The sequence below is a fragment of the Cygnus olor genome, chromosome 7 (genome assembly GCF_009769625.2).
Source record: "Cygnus olor isolate bCygOlo1 chromosome 7, bCygOlo1.pri.v2, whole genome shotgun sequence".
In the NCBI taxonomy this organism is placed as follows: domain Eukaryota; kingdom Metazoa; phylum Chordata; class Aves; order Anseriformes; family Anatidae; genus Cygnus; species Cygnus olor.
Genome location: NC_049175.1, coordinates 324,006 through 341,599, shown reverse-complemented (window position 1 = coordinate 341,599; position 17,594 = coordinate 324,006). Strand labels below are relative to the sequence as shown.

Genomic DNA, 17,594 nt, shown 5'->3' with positions numbered 1-17,594 from the left:
GGTTCCTGCGGTGCTGAGGGACCAGAGGCTGGTGAGATGCTGGTGAGGCCGAACGCCTCTGGGCTGGGTGGTCAGCAGCCCACGACCAGCTGGTTTCAGTGAGCATGGAGGAGTATGATGGGATGTGAAGAATGCTCTCAGCACCTGCTGACAGTTTTAACCCTCACTTCCCACACTCCAAAATTGGGAGAGGTACTCAGCAAGTGTGTTCCCATCCAGTGCTGGGCACAATGCACTTGGCATGGAGCAGCAGTTGGCCTTCTGAGGAATACCAGGGGGACATCTTCCTTCTCCCCTCCCTGCAGCCCCCTAACCCTCTGCATTAGCTGCAGTCTCAGTAGGCAGCACTGGAAAACGAGTCTGCTATTTCTTCTCAGTTAACAGCTGCACCTTGAGGGAGTATCAGGACGCAATATTTGTACTGTAACAGCAGAAAAGTAGCTCTTCAGCAGTGGTTCATTACAGACCCACATGTTTTCATTCCTGGCTTTTATTAACAAGGAGGAAGATAAAGGCCTAAAATGACAGAGGCTGATGGATATGGCAGCTGGGATGAGAGAGTCCCTATTTTAAGCACAGAGGCAAAATTTGGGGTCAAGCTGGAGAGGCTACAGGGTGATAAAGTGCCAGTGAACACACAGAAAACTCAGAGTGTATCCCCCCTCTTTCCATCTTCATCCCCAGTACCTTCCAGTTCTGCTGACAGGCTGACCCGCAAGGACTGCTGCTCTTGCCCCTCAGAGGATTATGGCTGAGTCTGGTTGCTCAAGCAGCAAACCCTAAGATATGGGAGAAGGTGCCGTGCTGCACATTACCTCTCTTCAGGGATCGCTGCACCCTCTGTTAAACAGCTCTGCACTGATTTGTCTCTCACTTAACTGCAAGATCTGAATAAAATTTCTAGAAGAATTTACAAATTTAGTGCATTTAGGCACGATTTGCTCTCATGAAGTGTTTTTGTCTGGCAATTCCTCTACGTGCAAAATGAGTGCATTATGGGTGCCAAGCTGTCCTACAAGAAAACTGTCCCATTGCTTACCTACATGGGAGAGCTCTGTGTTTTCAGGCCGAGTGGGCACTTGGTTTGCTTGCTTGCTCTAACAGAAATGCTAGACTGTGTTGTGGGTTTCAGTGAGAAGTTTAACTGAGATACAGAAGATAACTCGGATAACTGAGAACAGAAGGAAGAGGAAACATTTGGTGTGGCCACCACATAAGATGGCCACGAGAGGCCAGGTTAGGGACTAGTCTGGAACTAGAGCCCCAGACTCCCTTCTCAGACAAAGCAACGCATATCTCGCACAGCTCCTGTTAAGGCTAAAGATTTACTCCACGTTTACGCTTGTGTAACAGGACACCATACGGCATGATGCAGATGTCCAGAAATACATTGGCCAAAGCTGTTCGAGCAGGAATACTTGACAGCAGGAAGTGCCAGAGAGCCCCCAACTCTTCCCGATGTCAGCTTCCTCGAGGGCTGACATCTGCATCCCATCTGCAGGGGCTCAGTGTGTGTCAGGGATCACACCACAGAATCACAGGAGTGGGTACAGCTGGAAATGCTGACACGCAGCCACATACAGGGAGAGCTGGGAATAAGGAACTACCACAAATGCAAATGCCAAAAGGCACAGGGGACTGGTCCATCACAGTGGCAGCACAGTAGTCTTAGGCCTTATTTTATTCTTTCAGGGACGGAGCAATAAAAGGGTCAGCAGGAGACAAGCAACTGCACTAAAGAGCTGCTGTTCTGACTTTCATCCCTATCCTCTCTGTTCTGTTTTTTTCAGATCCGAAAGAGAAGCAAAGCATGCCGTGGAGGCCTGTGGGAAAATGATGTGCTAGTATCTATCAATGGAAAGTCGTGTGCTGGCCTCTCCCATGCTACTGCCATGCAGATCATTGACTCCTCCAACGGCATGCTCAACATCCGGGTGAAAAGGTAACCTGTTCCCCAGCACCATGCTGAGACAGTGCAGGCAGCATAGCAGCTTCACCCAGCACAGCAGCTATCTACACCTGGCAGGAAGAAGGCAGGCAGGGAGCCTTTGGTTTCTCTATTCTGTGAGCCATCCTAGAAGGAGTTCTGCATGGCTAACATGTGGTCATCCATTCTCTGTGCTGCTCTCCAGAGTGCCTAGCACTGGGCTTGAACTCACCCCAGATTTCCATGTCCCAGCCCCTTAGGCTGGAGGGTAATACTTGCAGTGTGAGGACTGTGCTGCTAAGAGTGAGCAATTTAGGCTACAACCAAACAGTTGACATAGGACAATTCAAGTCAGGAATTAACAGAGACCCAGTTCATTCTGTAGAAATGGATTTGATGATGCATTGGATAACTGAGCCAGGACAAAGAGTGACACAAAAATTACCTCAGTGTTTGCTACGGCAGACCACTATAGTCCAACAGGGACTTCTACAAAGCTCAGAGGTATGTAGGTGAGTCCGTTTCTCCAGGAAGAACAATCTCCGGTGAGAGCTCCAGTCTCCAGAATACTAGAAATCAGGCTCAAATTTAAGCACACAAATGGTCCCAATAACTTCACTGTTTCTACCTGTGCTAAAGCCAGCCCAGTGCCTCAGTGTACGTTAGATAAGGCACAAGCTGTAAATGAATCAGGTAAAGACAACGGCAGCAAAGCTGTGTGAGGTCCCAGCTAGTCCACACCACTGCCAACTCAGAAACTGCCCTCAGGAAATAAGGCCCTGTTGAAGGTGTTTGAGAAATGGGATTTTCTGCAGCCCTGAGAAGGCAGAGGGGAGGGACAGCCACCCTGGTTGCTGGCATCTGTAGATTGGGGGTGGAGGTGGGCAGTGCTCAGAGAAGGAAGAAAAGCAAGAACATGTAGGCTCCTTCCCTTGGCTTTGGGGAAGGCTACAGTGCCTTCTGATGTGCTCCCCCTGTACTGCTGTGATTAAGTGGGATGAGTGAGCCCTGAACAAGGTGGCCGGAATAGCGCCTGGCTCCTTGCCAAGGCCTTATCTCACCCCACTGGAGCCCATCTGCAGCCAACAGGTGCCCAGGCAAATTCCTCTGGACCAAAATTAGCACTCTTTGAATTAGCAATGTGACAACAGCAGGCTTCTCGCAGGGCTCACAGATCAGCCCTCTGAGAGCCAACATCAGATGGCTTGGGAATAACGTAACTAATCAATGAAGTTGGCTTCCTTTTGGGGTACTGGAGAATCATGAAATAGTGCCTTCTCATCACATCTCTATTCCCAATCTATATCTATATTCCCAAGGAAAACACCAATTAGCTCTTTTCAGAGAGGAGAGGTGGCTGGATGACTGCAGTATGCAGGGCTGTATGTATTTCTGTTGAAAAAGAAAGTATCTCTGTTGGTGTGGAATGCGTGTGAAGAGAAAAAGGAAGATTGTGACCTGAATGTACAGTGCAGAACCACAGAAATTGGCTTATAAGCAGCAATGATTTTCAGCTATCTGATCAAGTGTTTAAAGATGAGGAAGGACTTCTTTGTTTTGCTTAGGGAGGTTTGTGTTTGCTCCCCAGTAAGAGTTCATAATACAAATATTATTAGAAAAAATAAATAGAGAAATTGTCCCACCCTTAGCTTACAACAAGTCTTACATTTGACATGTATATATATTTTTCACAGTTCAGAAGCTGGATAAAAAAGAACTGGGATTCAAGTCATGAACTCCACAGCTTTACAGAGGCCATACTCTACCTGACTTCCCAGTATGCATGCTCAAAAGGCAAATATGTGAGGCTCCTTTATAAATCCAACAAGCCCTGGTGACTCTGGCAAGGGAAGGAGGATTTTCCCCACCCCATCTGTGTGGTCCAGAATCAAACTGCCTTTGAACTCTGGGCTTGCTCCTGAGGAGAGGGAGGACAGAGCTGGCTTGTTTCCCATCAGCAGAGCCAGTTCTCCCTCTGGCAGTCAGCAGTCGGACTGACTGTCCCAGTCTGTCCTGTTCCTACCCCAGTCATCCTTCCAGCTGACTCACAGGTTGGAATTGCCATGTCTAAGCCAAAGGCAAATGCCAGCATGGATTGGGCTGGCATGTCTGCAATGCAGTCGTCAAAATCCAGACACTGGCAGCTAGCTTGTGAAGCAGCCTGCAGCGAGCTGGCCACAGATCTTCTCACCTACCTCCACAGAGTGCTTGGGTCCTTTTCTTCTAAGTATTTGCTATTTACTCCCGTCTAGAAGGCTGTGCAAGCAAACAGCACCGACTTCTTCCTTCAGAGAACTAAACTGCTGGAGCAGTTTGGGGGATGCCCTGGTGTGCAGAGCTGGCACAGGTCTGAGATGCAGTTCCAGCTGCAGGAGCAGCTGGAGAGCAGCGTGACAGCCAGGGCACCACCTCGCAGCCCTGCCCGGCAGGCTGAGTGGGCACGGCCAGCTGTGCTGAGGAATGCTTGCTGGGCAGGAATTTACCTCCCAAAGAGAAATGCCTGGGAGCTGATTAAGCAAGCTGAGTAGATTTTTATGCTTTCAGGACATTCTGATTTTCGAGTGTTTAAAACCTGGTTTTCAAAGAGGTCATGAAGCAGAAAATCAGGATGAGAGCAAGTAGCTGATGTCAGAGATGTGCCTGCCCTGTAGGTATCTATCTGTGCCACATGAAAGACACCTGAAACACCAGCTCAGCCCTCAGCCCTCCCTCTCCAGTGTGCTCACTCCTCACAGGGGGGTTCCTTGCAGCTCCCCCCACCTCGCTCACTGCTTTTCCTTCTCCTGCAGAATAGTTGGTGGGGACCAGACTGGCCCGTGGCTGCAGCGCTCCCCTTCCCCGGGGCAGCGAGTGCTCTCCCCGCCGTCCCCACTCAGCCCCCCAGCGCAGCTGCTGAGCTCCAGGCCGGCAGGAGCCCCGGCCACCATGCAGCCTCCGCCTCCGCAGCCCCGGAAGGCACAGAGGCACCTGGAGAGCCTCACCTCCCCGCCTGACAGCGAGGCCTACTACGGTGAGACTGACAGCGATGCCGACAACATGGCCCAGGAGAAGCACCGCCGGGCCCGCAAGAAGAGCCCGCGCTCCCCACCTGGCAGCACCAACAGCAAGGTGGACGTGACCCAGGACGAGGTGTCCCTATCCGAACAGAGTGGCTATGAGAGCACGCCAGAGGCCACTGCGCAGGGGGGAGCCGAGGTGGCCAGCTCCAGTGGGGTGGCCAAGAGGGAGATTGCCTGCCCGCCCAGCAGCCGCACGGACACGCCGTTCTCGGAGAGCGAAGGAGCGCTGTGGCCACCCTCAGCAGAGGGGCGGGAGCCTTCCCCGGAGGCGATGCTCCTACCCCACGCCACCAAGGCTATCCGAGCGGAGCGCCACCTCATCCCCATGGTGGGGCCCGTGGAGCACCCAGTTGATGAAGACCTGACCACCACATACGCAGAGAAAGCCAAGCAGGCCAGTAAGTCCTCTGCACCCTGCCACTGCCCCACGTCCTTTTCCTGCGCTTGAGCTCCTTTCCAAAGCCGCACACCTGCAAAGTGGCTTAGCTCCTCTAGCTTGGGAAGAAGCAAGAGTCGAGTCAGCCCTGCAGAGACAGGGGTCTCTTATTGCAGCTTTGGCACTGGGGTCTACATCACCCAAGTTGTCCCAAGCAATAGATGAGAGAAAGGGCCGGGGGTGTAGGAGTCACTTCTAGGAGCTGCAGCCACACAACTGTGCAGCAGCAGTAGCTGGTGAGCCCTGGTAGAGCTGATGTCTTTTTAGAGGGGAACCAGCAAGGGCAGGTGGGAGCTGGTCGATCAGTTAATTCCAACAGGTCCCTGTAGGAACTCGAGACCTTTCCAGGTGGAATAAAGCACTGAAAAGTGTCATGTAGTACTTGGGTCATAGACCTGAAGTGACCTTAACAGTGGATATCTTTCCTAGTTTCTGCTACACATTGTATTTCAAACCCAGACACGAAGGCAGGGTAAGATGTTATTCGACTTCACAGTTGTGATCTACCCAACAATATTAAATAAAAAGTAATCAATAGCTTTTTTCATATGAGTATCTCAGTGCACAGTATGAGTGGCTAACTGACTTCTCTGAGCCTAGAAATTAAGCAGGTTTCAAACAGCTGACTTAACTGAGGGACAGACTGGGAAACTTAGAAAAGTTATCAGAATGATTCAGATAAACCACCCAGATTCTCACTTCTAATTCTCTGCTCCAAGTGCAAGGCATCTTTTCCCCAGACCAGCTAATATTGCAAGGCAGTTGTTAAGCCACTCCCCTCTCTTTTTCTTGGTCCTTTAGAGGTAACTTTCAAATCCAGGCTGCATCCTTCAGGCAGGGCACTGGCTTCCTGCTCTGCCCTGTACTGAGGGCACGGACTCAGTTGGGTGCCTTGCGTCAGGCCCTGCTAGGCAATGCAACCAACCTGGTGCCTTGCAGGATTTCTTTCTAGTCTTTAGCACTCACTTTCCTTAGAAGAGCAAAGAAAGCAGCAATTTCAGCCTCTCTGAGGATGAAGCTATTTTTTCCCCCTTTGAATAATGTACAAGCATGAGGTGAATGGTGAGAAAGGCATGTTCAGCTGCTCCCTGCCACCTGATAGTCCCAGCAGTGGATAAGCAATTGCTTTACATCAAGGCCTATTTCCATGGATAGCGTCAGTCCAGAAGGCTCCCAGAAAAGCCACGTATTTAATGCAGAGCATTTCTGATGGCAAAATAATACCCCATGGCAGAAGGTGATGCAACTCTATTGTCAGCTAGAGGTAGGGTTCCTAGAAGCATTACACACTGAGATAATATTTTATTCTCCTATTACCACTCCACCCCTCACCCCCCTTCTGGATTAGGTTTGGCCATGGGTGTCCTTAAGTAAGAGCTGCTCTGCCATGGATGGCAATTCACATGGCCAGCTTGGCCTTTTCTTGGATTAGGAATCTTGGCAGGAATTACAAAGGCAAAACTCTATGTTCTGATTGTGCTGGAGCAGCGTACCCATTAAAAAAAAATGTGATCAGCAGCCAGCAACTCTAGGAAGGATGAAAGCAAGGAGGGAAGAAGGATGGGAGGTGCTCATTACGTGGGGAGCAGAGCTAAGGAGCACCTACACCTGCAATAAACCCAGGAGGGTGCATGACCGCAGAGCTGCACTGGCTCCTGGGGGGAGGCTGCCTGCAGAGACACTGGAGGTACCCGGCACTGCACGTATTGCCAGAAACAATTGGCCTTGCAAGGGTGTTTGGACACACAGTGGTTTAGCTCCTACAGTTGCCCCAGGCTCCCATGGAACCAGAGGAGTTTAAAGCTCTGTTTCTCTGACCCCCTTAGCAGTACCCAAAGCACAACAGCCTTCTCAGGACAGGGGTACTCCTGGGTTTTGCTAAGCAGGAATGCAAAGTCAAGGTCACGGTTCAGAAGTGAAACAAGTTTTTAAAAACTGAGTCAAGTATGGTAGGTGACTTGGACAATCGGTCATAGGAGCCTAGGACCTGATGTAGACACAGTAGACAGGTGAGAACCATTATGGCACCTAATCAGATATCTGCCTTTTGGAGCACCACCTCTCTAAATATAATCCCAGTGCACCTGTGCAGCACACCCTCCTTGCCTTGCCCTGACCTCCTCTTTGTCATGGCTCCCACCACTGCACCATAATGTGAATAACTCCTTCCTTTTGTTTGTTTGTTTGTTGGGAGCGTTAACAGGTTCCTCAACCCTCTTCTTTCTATAATGTACTCCTGCAGCTTTCTCTGCCTGCTATGATGTTTTCTCCAATTCCAGTGTTGGGGGTATTTCTCTTGTACTTTGTAGTCACTCTTTTTAACTTTTCATTGTCATTCTTAAGCTACAGAAACATTTTCCCTTTCCTACCTGTCCCTGCACCTCAGGCAAACAGAATTGCAGGTAAATTTCTGATCTGGGCTGATTGCCTACCATCCTCAAGAACATTAATCAAACTACAAAATGCCCCCCATATTCCCCTCTTCTTTTTCATGCCTTCACTATAAAGGACGATCAGTCTTTTATAGTCCGATTGTTACTGATTCCTTTTCTGTTAATTTGTGTCTGACTGACAATTCTCCAGCGCACATCTTTTTCATCAAATCCACCAACTTTTGACAGCTACAGTTACTTTCCCTGCTTTTGCTAAGAGGATATAAATCACGTGGCCATTGCCGGAGGTGACACTGCTGTCTGACACCTGCTTTGGCAGCAGTGCCACAGGAACACATGGAGCTCACTTACTCACACGAGCCCGGGGGTTGAACCTGGGAGCAGAACACAGTGTGGTGGTGAGTACAGACAGCAAAAGAGGATTTGGCAGTGGATGGGATGGAACAAAAGAAGCTCAGGGAGGAGGGGACAGCAGCTGATGGTGCCACCTTAGGATGCCCTGTGTGTAGGCAGCTGCTGTGCTATGGCTCTCCTACCCTGGAAAGGGTGCAAGGGCTTAGAGCTCCTTCAGGCAACAGCCGGTGCAGTGAGGTGTGGGCCTGCCTCTTTCCAGAGTTCCTGCCGTCTCACAGTTTGCACGTTTTTGTTGACTCATTTTTTTCCATCATGTGCAATAAGCCCCTACATCATCCCAGCTTCCCACAGGATGCACGACTCAAACATGCCTGCTCAAAACCCACTTGGAGCATTGCTGATGCAGACTAGTGGGGCAGCGTGGAGAGCCACACACCAAAGCGCGGGGAATCTGAATGAGTTCCTGAAAGTCAGCAAAAAGCAGGGGGTTGTGGCAGGGAGATTCACACTACAGATGTTACAAGCAATTGCTAGTGAGGACCCTTGGTTCCCCACAGCTCCTGCAGTGTCCCCCTCTGCACAAATGCTCACCCCACTCTCAGAGGCTTGGGATCCTTCTGTAGCCAGGACCTCCTCTCCTCATCCACCTGTGCTCCTTGAGGTGCACTGTATTTTCACCCCCATCCCCAATTGTCTGCAATAGGCTCAGGCTTTCTCCCAACTGGCAATACCAACTGCTGGCAGAAGACAGGCATACCACGACAGTGGTCTAGTCCTAACTTGCTATCACACTGTAGGAATTTGTGTCAGTGCAAGAAGTGCTTCAAAATATCTCAATTTAAACTTATCCACTGGACTATTTTTAGTTCCTAGGACTCAAGAGTCTTTCCATGTATGGCAAGGAAAGGGAGGGAAAAATGGGTGGGGAAATTTCCTCTTCTGCTTTATAAGGGCCTGGCTGTGGGTACACATTCATCAAAGTTACTACATTCCATATCAGAAAAGGAAATCCTTCTTGTTCAAAGCGGATGTACAACAGCATCACTTGCTGAGATAGGATGCTTATAAATAAGTGGGCTATTCATTGGAGGGCTACACAGATTACCTCTTCTAACAGTGCAGTCACATTTCTCCGCAGAGAGTGTGTGAGCAACAAGCCAGCTACCAGCCGATTACAATGCATACAGGCCACAGGAGTTGTGAAGAAGATAAAGTATCTGAATGGCAGTTTGAATTTACTGCACCATGTTTTCTACTTGGCTTTCACCTTTGACAACTGTGTCTAATAATTGTATCGTTGGTAGGCTAGCTTAATAGTTTTGCAATTCTCTGCAATCTAGAAGACCAAAAAGATTCCCATTCTACCTGCATAAAAGAAGAACAGAACAACATTCTGCTCAGATCAGGAGATTAAGATTAATCACCTGAACTATTGATCTGACAGGAGGTCTGTTGCTCGCAGTATGAAACAATGCTGAATAACCCTTGGTCTTTGCTACTCAGTAAGTAGCCAGCCACTAGGAAAACAAGGACAACAGCCTCCATGGTTGAATCACTGATGGAGAGTCTGACCTCACTTCAGCATGCGTTGAACTAGAAATTGCCTCCACTTGGGAAATCAGTTTACATACACCGGTGTATGCAATCTAGCTGAATGCCTTTCTGCCTTTGCTTATGAATCTACCACTTAGTATTAACATTCAGTTTTGAATTCTCTGCAGCTTGGAATGCTTTTATTAAAGAAAACAGCAGTGAGATAAACAGTGTGCATCTGGAGCCCTCTCCATCTAGTTTTAGGCTTGAGTATGTCATTTGAGCTTACACCTTTGGTTTATGTTTTCTACCAAAAGCACAGAGGTGATATTTTCAGGCTGATGTATTAGTTGCTTGAGCAGGGATTGTCTGACAATTTCTAGGTTCCAGGATTTTTAGAGCTGAGTTGAAAGAAATTGTAATGCAAACAGGCAACAAGAATTCCTCTTCCTGTCTAATTTTATTTCCATCATGTCTGAAAGTGATATGGGACTTGCTGAAAAGGTTGGGACAAGTAGGCAAAGCTACTCAGAGACAACACTGAAATGAGAAAAAATGATAGTGATGGGGGAGGGAGAGACATAAAAGGGCGAGGCGTAAAAGGACTTTGACAAGGGGTAATTAAGCCATAGGTCATTGCTCAAAAAGAGTGAGAGAAAATTATAGTTAGGAAGGAGAAAACTGTGAACCTGACAAATATAATTCGGCAGTTTCCCTTAAATCCATCACAGGAAGGGAGATCAGTTTGTTGTGAAATCCATACAGCTTCGCAGTCATCAGCGTATCTACCGCTCATGTTAACCAACGATCTGGCCCTCAGTGTAGAAGAAAGAAGAGCAGAAATGAGGGGGAGAAGGTTCAGCATATCTTGACACACTGAGTATACTGAAAAGGGCAAGGCTGAATCATATCCTCTGTGCAGGTGAAATGTAAGGTCTTAGCGAAGATTGTATTAGGACAACCCTCAGGTCTTTGTTAATATCCTGGGATAATGGGGAGGGACTCAGAAAAAGGGACCAAGAATTACACCCTTCTTACAGGCATGGGCTCTGGAGATGACAAAAAAAAAGAGAAAAAGTTTAGCAATTTAGCTTCAGTGAGATGAATGAAGTAGTTCTTTTGAGCACACTTTGTGAAAAACAAAATGATCAGTAAAAAAAACATGGACTAAAGTAAAAACAACAAAAAGACACCGATCAGTGACCTGTTCAACAAGGCAACATACTTTGTGGCTTAAAAAATAAGGTGGACACAGTGTATGTTGACTTCTGCAAGATATCTGATACGGTTCCACATGACTTTTCCAACTAGAGAAATATGGGAGAGAAGGGGCTACTGTAAGGTGACTACACAATTGGCTAAGTATAGAGCAGAAAACGTACCTATTAATGCCTCATGATGTCAGGGTAGCTAATTGACTAAGTTGGTAGTGGTGTTTCACTAGGCTTCTGAATCCAGTGGGACTACCTCTATATTTTCATCCATGGAGCTTTAAACACTAACGTATGTCAGTCAAATGTCCTCTCCACCTCAATGTTATATGACTGGCAAAAAGACAGATGATTAAAAATCCCAACCCTCCCCTCTTCTGCCAGTGGATCTTGTCCTCTGGCTGCACCCAGACAGACCAGGCAGCGTGTGCTGTGGGGCACCCCAGAGCCCCTAAACTGCTGTTGCTCAGAACTGGGACCTGGCTCGGACACCTTGCAGCTTTTTTCTGGTCTTTCTTCCGACAGAAACCCAGGTGTGTGGGGAACAGGGGGAGGGAGGTGGGGTGTCTGGACTGAGGAGCTCAGAAGCGTTCCCAGGTCCACCACCATTGTCTTTCTATCTGCTTTTTCAACTGCAAATTCTTCCTAGTGAATCTTTTTAAATATTGTTGCTTCTCTTGAGTGTGTTGTACCTAGCAAGCAGTAACAGCAAATGGCAGTAATACCATTTTTAATGGATGGCCTGAGGATTCAGTGAGATTGCAGTGTGTTAATCAGCAGATGACATAAAGCGTGGCAAGTACGTACAGTTGTCTTGTGGAAGGCTGGATTTTTAGAATGAGGTGGGAGCTTGACAGGTCGCAGAAAGGGACTAAAATCAATTAGACAACAAAATATATGACAAGTGCTACAGGACTAATCAAGTGCACAGACCCAGATGGTGAACATATGCTTGCCAGAGAGTGGATGCTGGAAACACTGAAGGACAAAGGGAAGATGAGTCAGTAATATCCTGCTGTCAGACATCAAGCAAATCTGTGAGCAGCAGAATGAACAGATCCTGGTGTCCTTTTAATTTATGTCTCATATTTGATATCTCATTCTCTCATGTCTACTAAATGCAAATCTGCCTGATGTTTCTCATATTCAAAATGGGAACTTAGAATCTTTTCTGTGTGTTCTTCAGTTTTTGGTGCCTAATGAAGACCACACTCAGGCTTTCTGCTTCCTATGGTGGGGTCTATCTCCTCTGTCCAGCCACCTATTTTCACGTAACTCATAGGAGGCTTCATATCTTTGTGACTTCAGACTGAAATTAACAAATGAGCTCATAAGCTTCTAGGGTGAATCACATAAATCAAAAAAAAAAGAGACAAAAACAACAACACAAAACCTGCAGTGTGACCACATAAACCCTTCTTAGGAAATCAGGCTAAAAATGCAAAAGACGGATTCACTAGTACTTTCAACTTGCTGTCCTGGCAAAAAGAAAGCTCTTCTTTGGCAGTGTTGTTGTAGAAGGCTATGTAGGGGCCTATCCAGGCTATCCAGGGCCCAAGTGTGAGAGGGAAGCCGGCCATGTGTGCTGCCTTTTGCTCTGAGGACACATTTCACTCCAGCTCAGGAAAAAAAGTCAAACTCTCAATCAACCAAGGGAGATTTTTGAGTGAACAAGCAGGATACCATGAGACTAACACAGAGACAAATTGCTGCCATGCATAGCAATGTCTCTGAACCTTCTTAGCCTAGCAGGGTTCTTCAGTAGCAGTATGGGAGTCAAAGAATGGCAAAGAATGGTCAAAAATCTACTAAGGTACTGAGCGCATTTTTTCTCACGGCTGTTGATTCCCCTGTAAAGAAGCTTGATTTCTGTCTTTCTAACACCAGCAGATTGTAGTGGGGCAGTGTCTCACTAGTAACTCTTAAAATCACTAGCCATTTAAGAAAATGCACTGGTTTAACAAGTACTTAACTGTACATTTAACTCTAGCTACATGCTTAAGCATTGCAGACTTCAGTACGACCACAGCATTTGTCTGTACCATGCTAAGCTGGAGGTGAAGCCAGTATTAATCTTTTATATTATGCACAGTTTATGTGATGGAAGTGTGCAAACATCCAAGAATGAGAAATAAGTTTACTGTCCCCAGAGTTACACCACTTCTTTTAAGTAAAAGAATATACAGTCCTCTGCCATATTCTGCAATTCAAACATTAGTTGTAGCTCGAAAGGCTGGCTTTCAACAGGGAAATACTTGGAAGGCCAGTATAACCTATTCAAATCTTATTTTGAAAGGACTCCAGATATGAAGAGCATGAGATGTCTATATCCTCTAATGACTTACTGAGATATTTGCAACATTAGCCATGGAAAAATGACCTTGCCCAACATAAATAGCTGGAAAAACAAAATTGAAGTTGATCCCATATGAAAAAATAGTAGACAAAGTAGTATTTCATCACACAGGAATAATTTTTTTATATCTGAAATTAGCAACACGCTTATTTTCTGTAGTATTGGCTTTTCTAGAATTTGGTCTTTAGTGATAAAATTTACCAGCTTTATTTCCTAGTGAACATGAACAGTATCTGACATTGTGTAAACCTGCTTATTCAATAGTTTTCTTGAGTATACAATGCTTTCTTGTAGTGGGTCCTAATCTTAAAAAGATCTACAGTTTTTGCACTTCTCTTTACTGTAATTAGTAATTTAATTTAATCCACTTCAGTGAAATTTAGTTAAATCAGTACATAGAAAAGTCTTTGAAGGCTTTGCCTAATAGATTTTTTTTTTGTATTATTGCAGCAGAATTTAATGGGGACAAAATTTGAGTGCTCTACAAATTAGCAAAAAGTTTTCTATAGAAATTGTCCACCACACCAGCAGAATGTATGAGTTTTATAACCCTTCTCTTAACTCTCTTATCCATTCCATTTGAATGTTCTTAACAGAGATTTTTTCAGCACTGCAGAGCTATATTTTCATTTCCAATTGCATATTGCATGTATCAGATTTGACAAGGCTTTTTCAAAGAGACTGTATCCCTGTATGTGTAAGTATTAATCAGAGAAGAAGCGACTGAGCCACTTTCATTGCTCTTGCTGTAAAAACCTCTGTATGAGGCCTCTCTTACAGCAACACTGCCTGTGGAAATTGGCTTTCTTGGCATTCAGCAATGGTTAATGGATTTTAGGAGGCATGATCAGACCTTCCTTCTTCTAGACTCACTAACACCTGAGATGGTGTGCTCAAGTCCTGGGCTAAGGTACTGCTAGGGCTGTACGTCTGCTGTATGGGAGAATCACAGGGCAGTGTCTCACAGCTACAGCTCTGGCATTCTCTCCTAGGCCCTATTGCTCGTGTACAGAAAGAGGCAGTAGGACAAGACCTAGCCAAAGCATGGGAGATGCTGAGCAGCTCACAGGGTTACAGCTGTGGAGATCTGTAGACTCCCAGCACCCTCTGTTCCCTTCCTCTGTCCACCACAGTCCTTATTATCATCAACTCATCTTTCATCACCCCTCAGTCTCCAGTGCTGGAGCACTGCATGGTGCTCCCAAAACAGCACTCTTTGGCCTCCAAACCCTCTGTCGCCCTCCCTGGGCACAGCCACACTCTTCATTATTGTAGGTAACAGCCTTTGCCATTTTAATTCAACTAAACCAATTCACTACCAGGCACTCAGGATTCTAATGCTCCTCTGTTAAATATTCCTCAGTCCTGACGCACAACAGGAATCAGTGACATGGACTGGTACTCCTCAGACACGAAGCACAATTGATATACATAGGAAAAGAAAACCTCTCCTCCAAACTCTTTTGTTCTTTATATTTGCCTGGAGCTGGGCGCTCTCTGAGGGTTTCAGAGAAGGCAAGCTGCTTTCCTCTTGGGTGGGTTTCTCTGCCTTGCCACATTGGACATAAGCACTGTGTTAGCCTTGTCTGTTTGCAGGACATTGAGGCACTGCTTAGAAACACAGCTTCTAACCTGAAGCTTGCACCACAGAAGCAGTAAGAGTAGAGATTTATTTTAAGAAAAAAGAAGAGTTTCTCCTCCCAGGGAGTGGAGGAAAGAAGGAGGCTGTTTAAGTGCCAGGTGACAATGTCCATCACACTGCTCAATGATGAAGCTAAGAAGACAAAAATAGACCAAGTGACCTCATGGCCTTAGGCAGCAATGCCTATGAGACAAAAGAGAGGCTTTAAAAGGCTTGTGAAGCTGATAGCAAAGGGCTTGGACACCTCAGAGTTTTGGTTCTGCTCCAGCAGGGAACTGCTTTGCTTCTCTCTCATTGCCTCTCTCTGTTTATGGGGAGTTGTGAATTAAATGGGCTTTGTGACATGCCCAGCTCTCCAGGTCTGGACTCTGCCTTCTCAAGCTTGGATCAGCCTTATGCAGGTACAGATGTCTCCTCTTTCCTTTTTCTTTCCTTTTTATTTCTTTCCTTTTTCTTTTCTTTTTTTTTTCATTTTTCTTTTTCCTTTTACTTCTTTTTCTTTTCTTTTCTTTACTTTTTCTTTTCTTTTTCTTTTTTCTTTTCTTTTCTTTTCTTTTCTTTTCTTTTCTTTTCTTTTCTTTTCTTTTCTTTTCTTTTCTTTTCTTTTCTTTTCTTTTCTTTCTTCTCTTCTCTTCTCTCTTCTCTTTTCTCTTCTTTTCTCTTCTTCTCTCTTCTCTTCTCTTCTCTCTCTCTTCTCCTCTTCCTTCTCTTCTCTTCTCTCTCTTCTCTTCTCTTCTCTTCTCTTCTCTTCTCTCTCTTCCTTTTCACTTTCCTCTCCTCTCTTTTCCTCTTCTGTTTCCACTCCTCCCTTTTCCCAATTCATTTCCCTATTCTGCTTTCACTCTTGTTCTTTTTCTTCAGCAAGTCATTTTGGGAAGATTTCTCTTTTCCTTTTTTTTCTTAAACCATTGTGGGAGACTGTAGTTTGAATACCATGATCATTTTTTCTGCTGGGAGAATGGGCGTAATTTGTTATGTGCTTTAGCCTTTATAAGAAGGGATGTAAGAAGAACAGAACAGGGAGGCAAGCTGCAGGTCCCAGAGGGCCTCAGTTTCCAGCTGCTTCAGAGCACAGAGTAGTTCAGAACAACTTGCTAAGGAAGCTGTACGTGGACATTAGTGCTGGGCCTGGCCCAAGAGTTGGTTGAGGCATAAACAAGACTGTCTACTGTTCTATTTTCTCTAACTATATTTGCTAGAGTTGGGCCCTTTCATGGTGCTCTGCTGCCAGAAAGGCTGCACAGACACTCCCTTTGGACGGTGTAGCTCCCTGGATGTTAGCTCCTGATGCCAGAAATCTTCCTCTGAGTCACTCACACAGAGTTGACATAGTCTGGACTTGATGTAGATTCTATAGTGATGCTCTTCCTCCTTGTAAATTTAGAAGCAAAATACGAGCCTGGTGAGGTGTAGTGACTGGATCCTTGTAGAAAGAAAGAAATCTGTCTTATTTCCTCCACTGTGAAAACCCCCAGACACATGCATGCAGACTTCTAAGTGGAGTGGACAGACCTTCAGGGACTGTAACTGGTTTCCATCATGGGCAAGCAGATCTTTGAGGGCAAATCCACAACTGTGCTGAAGAGCACTACATCGCCACAAAATCCTGGACACTACATTAGTCTTGGTTCAGCTAAAAGTCAGTATGTAAGGAAAGTTTTTCACACAGCCTTCACTCTCCAAGTGTAAATACAAATGGTGGGCCATTTTTTCAGGTCAGCACTGATTTTGCTTTTTCTTGTTTTCTGGGTGCAAAGGGGAAGAGTGGACTGAGCACCCAAGTAAGGTGATTTCAAACCAGAGAAGTCCCCTTGCTGAAATCACAAGGCAGCAGCATGTGCTCTGGAATTGCTGCAGACCTTGAGATGAGTCTTTCTTTGTTTTTACCTTAAGCTTTGTGGAAGAATGACTGCTCTGCAGAGCAACTCCTTATTTTTAGCATGGGTAAGAGAGGGAGGCCATTTCTGCTGTGGTTAAACTGGTGCAGTACAGAACAATGACATCTGCCACAACTGTGCAGCCTAGCCAGGTTTTGGGGGACATCTGCAGCCCCCAGGAAAACTAGTGTCCTTCCTAGCTAAGCTCCCTCTCCCCTGCTGTCCCCCAGTGCAAATAACTGCCACATTAGCTGGTCCCCATTGAATGAATGCTCTGTGATGAAACAAAGTGAGATCCCAAGAGGACTGAGCAGCTTCCATCCTTTCCTGACTTAACACCATCCGTCAGCACTGCCTGCAGCTCTCCTGTCCTGTCCTGTCCTATCCTGTCCTGCCCTCTCTTCCCCCCACCTTCAGCAGGGCCTAATTTTTTTCAGTGCAAGTTTAGTGCAAATTTCTCACTTGAACACCAATTCTAGGCAAGTCCATGCTTTCCATAGGGCAGCTGAGTTTGGTTTTCTGTTGAATCTTGATCACCCCGACTTCCCTGCATGCCAGGCAAAGAACTCAACGTTCCTCCCTGGGGCTTTACTGTCCATTGGACTGGCAGAACAGGTGGAAGATGATTATCCCACCCTTTCATGCCAGTGTCCCAACAGGTGTTGGCTTTTCCAGGCAAGCCTGTGTAAGTGGATTCCTTCTGGCCTGGCTGATCGGTCGTGGAGGTCTGGGATTCTTGCTCGGGAGCAAATGCTCTGTTTCCTTGCTGGGCATGGGGCACAGGCAAGGGACTGCAGCAAGGGTGA

The 17,594-nt window shown here is 46.4% G+C and overlaps 2 protein-coding genes across 2 annotated transcripts in view; one reads left to right on the top strand and one right to left on the bottom strand.

The window, feature by feature from the left end:
• Window positions 1–17,594, bottom strand: part of SEC24C (SEC24 homolog C, COPII coat complex component) — an 87,242-nt gene that overhangs the window by 47,319 nt on the left and 22,329 nt on the right. The window lies entirely within an intron of this gene.
• Window positions 1–17,594, top strand: part of SYNPO2L (synaptopodin 2 like) — a 34,718-nt gene that overhangs the window by 12,648 nt on the left and 4,476 nt on the right. The window contains exons 2-3 of the mRNA XM_040564370.1: window positions 1,791–1,942; window positions 4,717–5,384. Of these exons, the coding sequence (XP_040420304.1) occupies window positions 1,791–1,942; window positions 4,717–5,384 (820 nt within the window). The remainder of the gene's footprint in view (window positions 1–1,790; window positions 1,943–4,716; window positions 5,385–17,594) is intronic.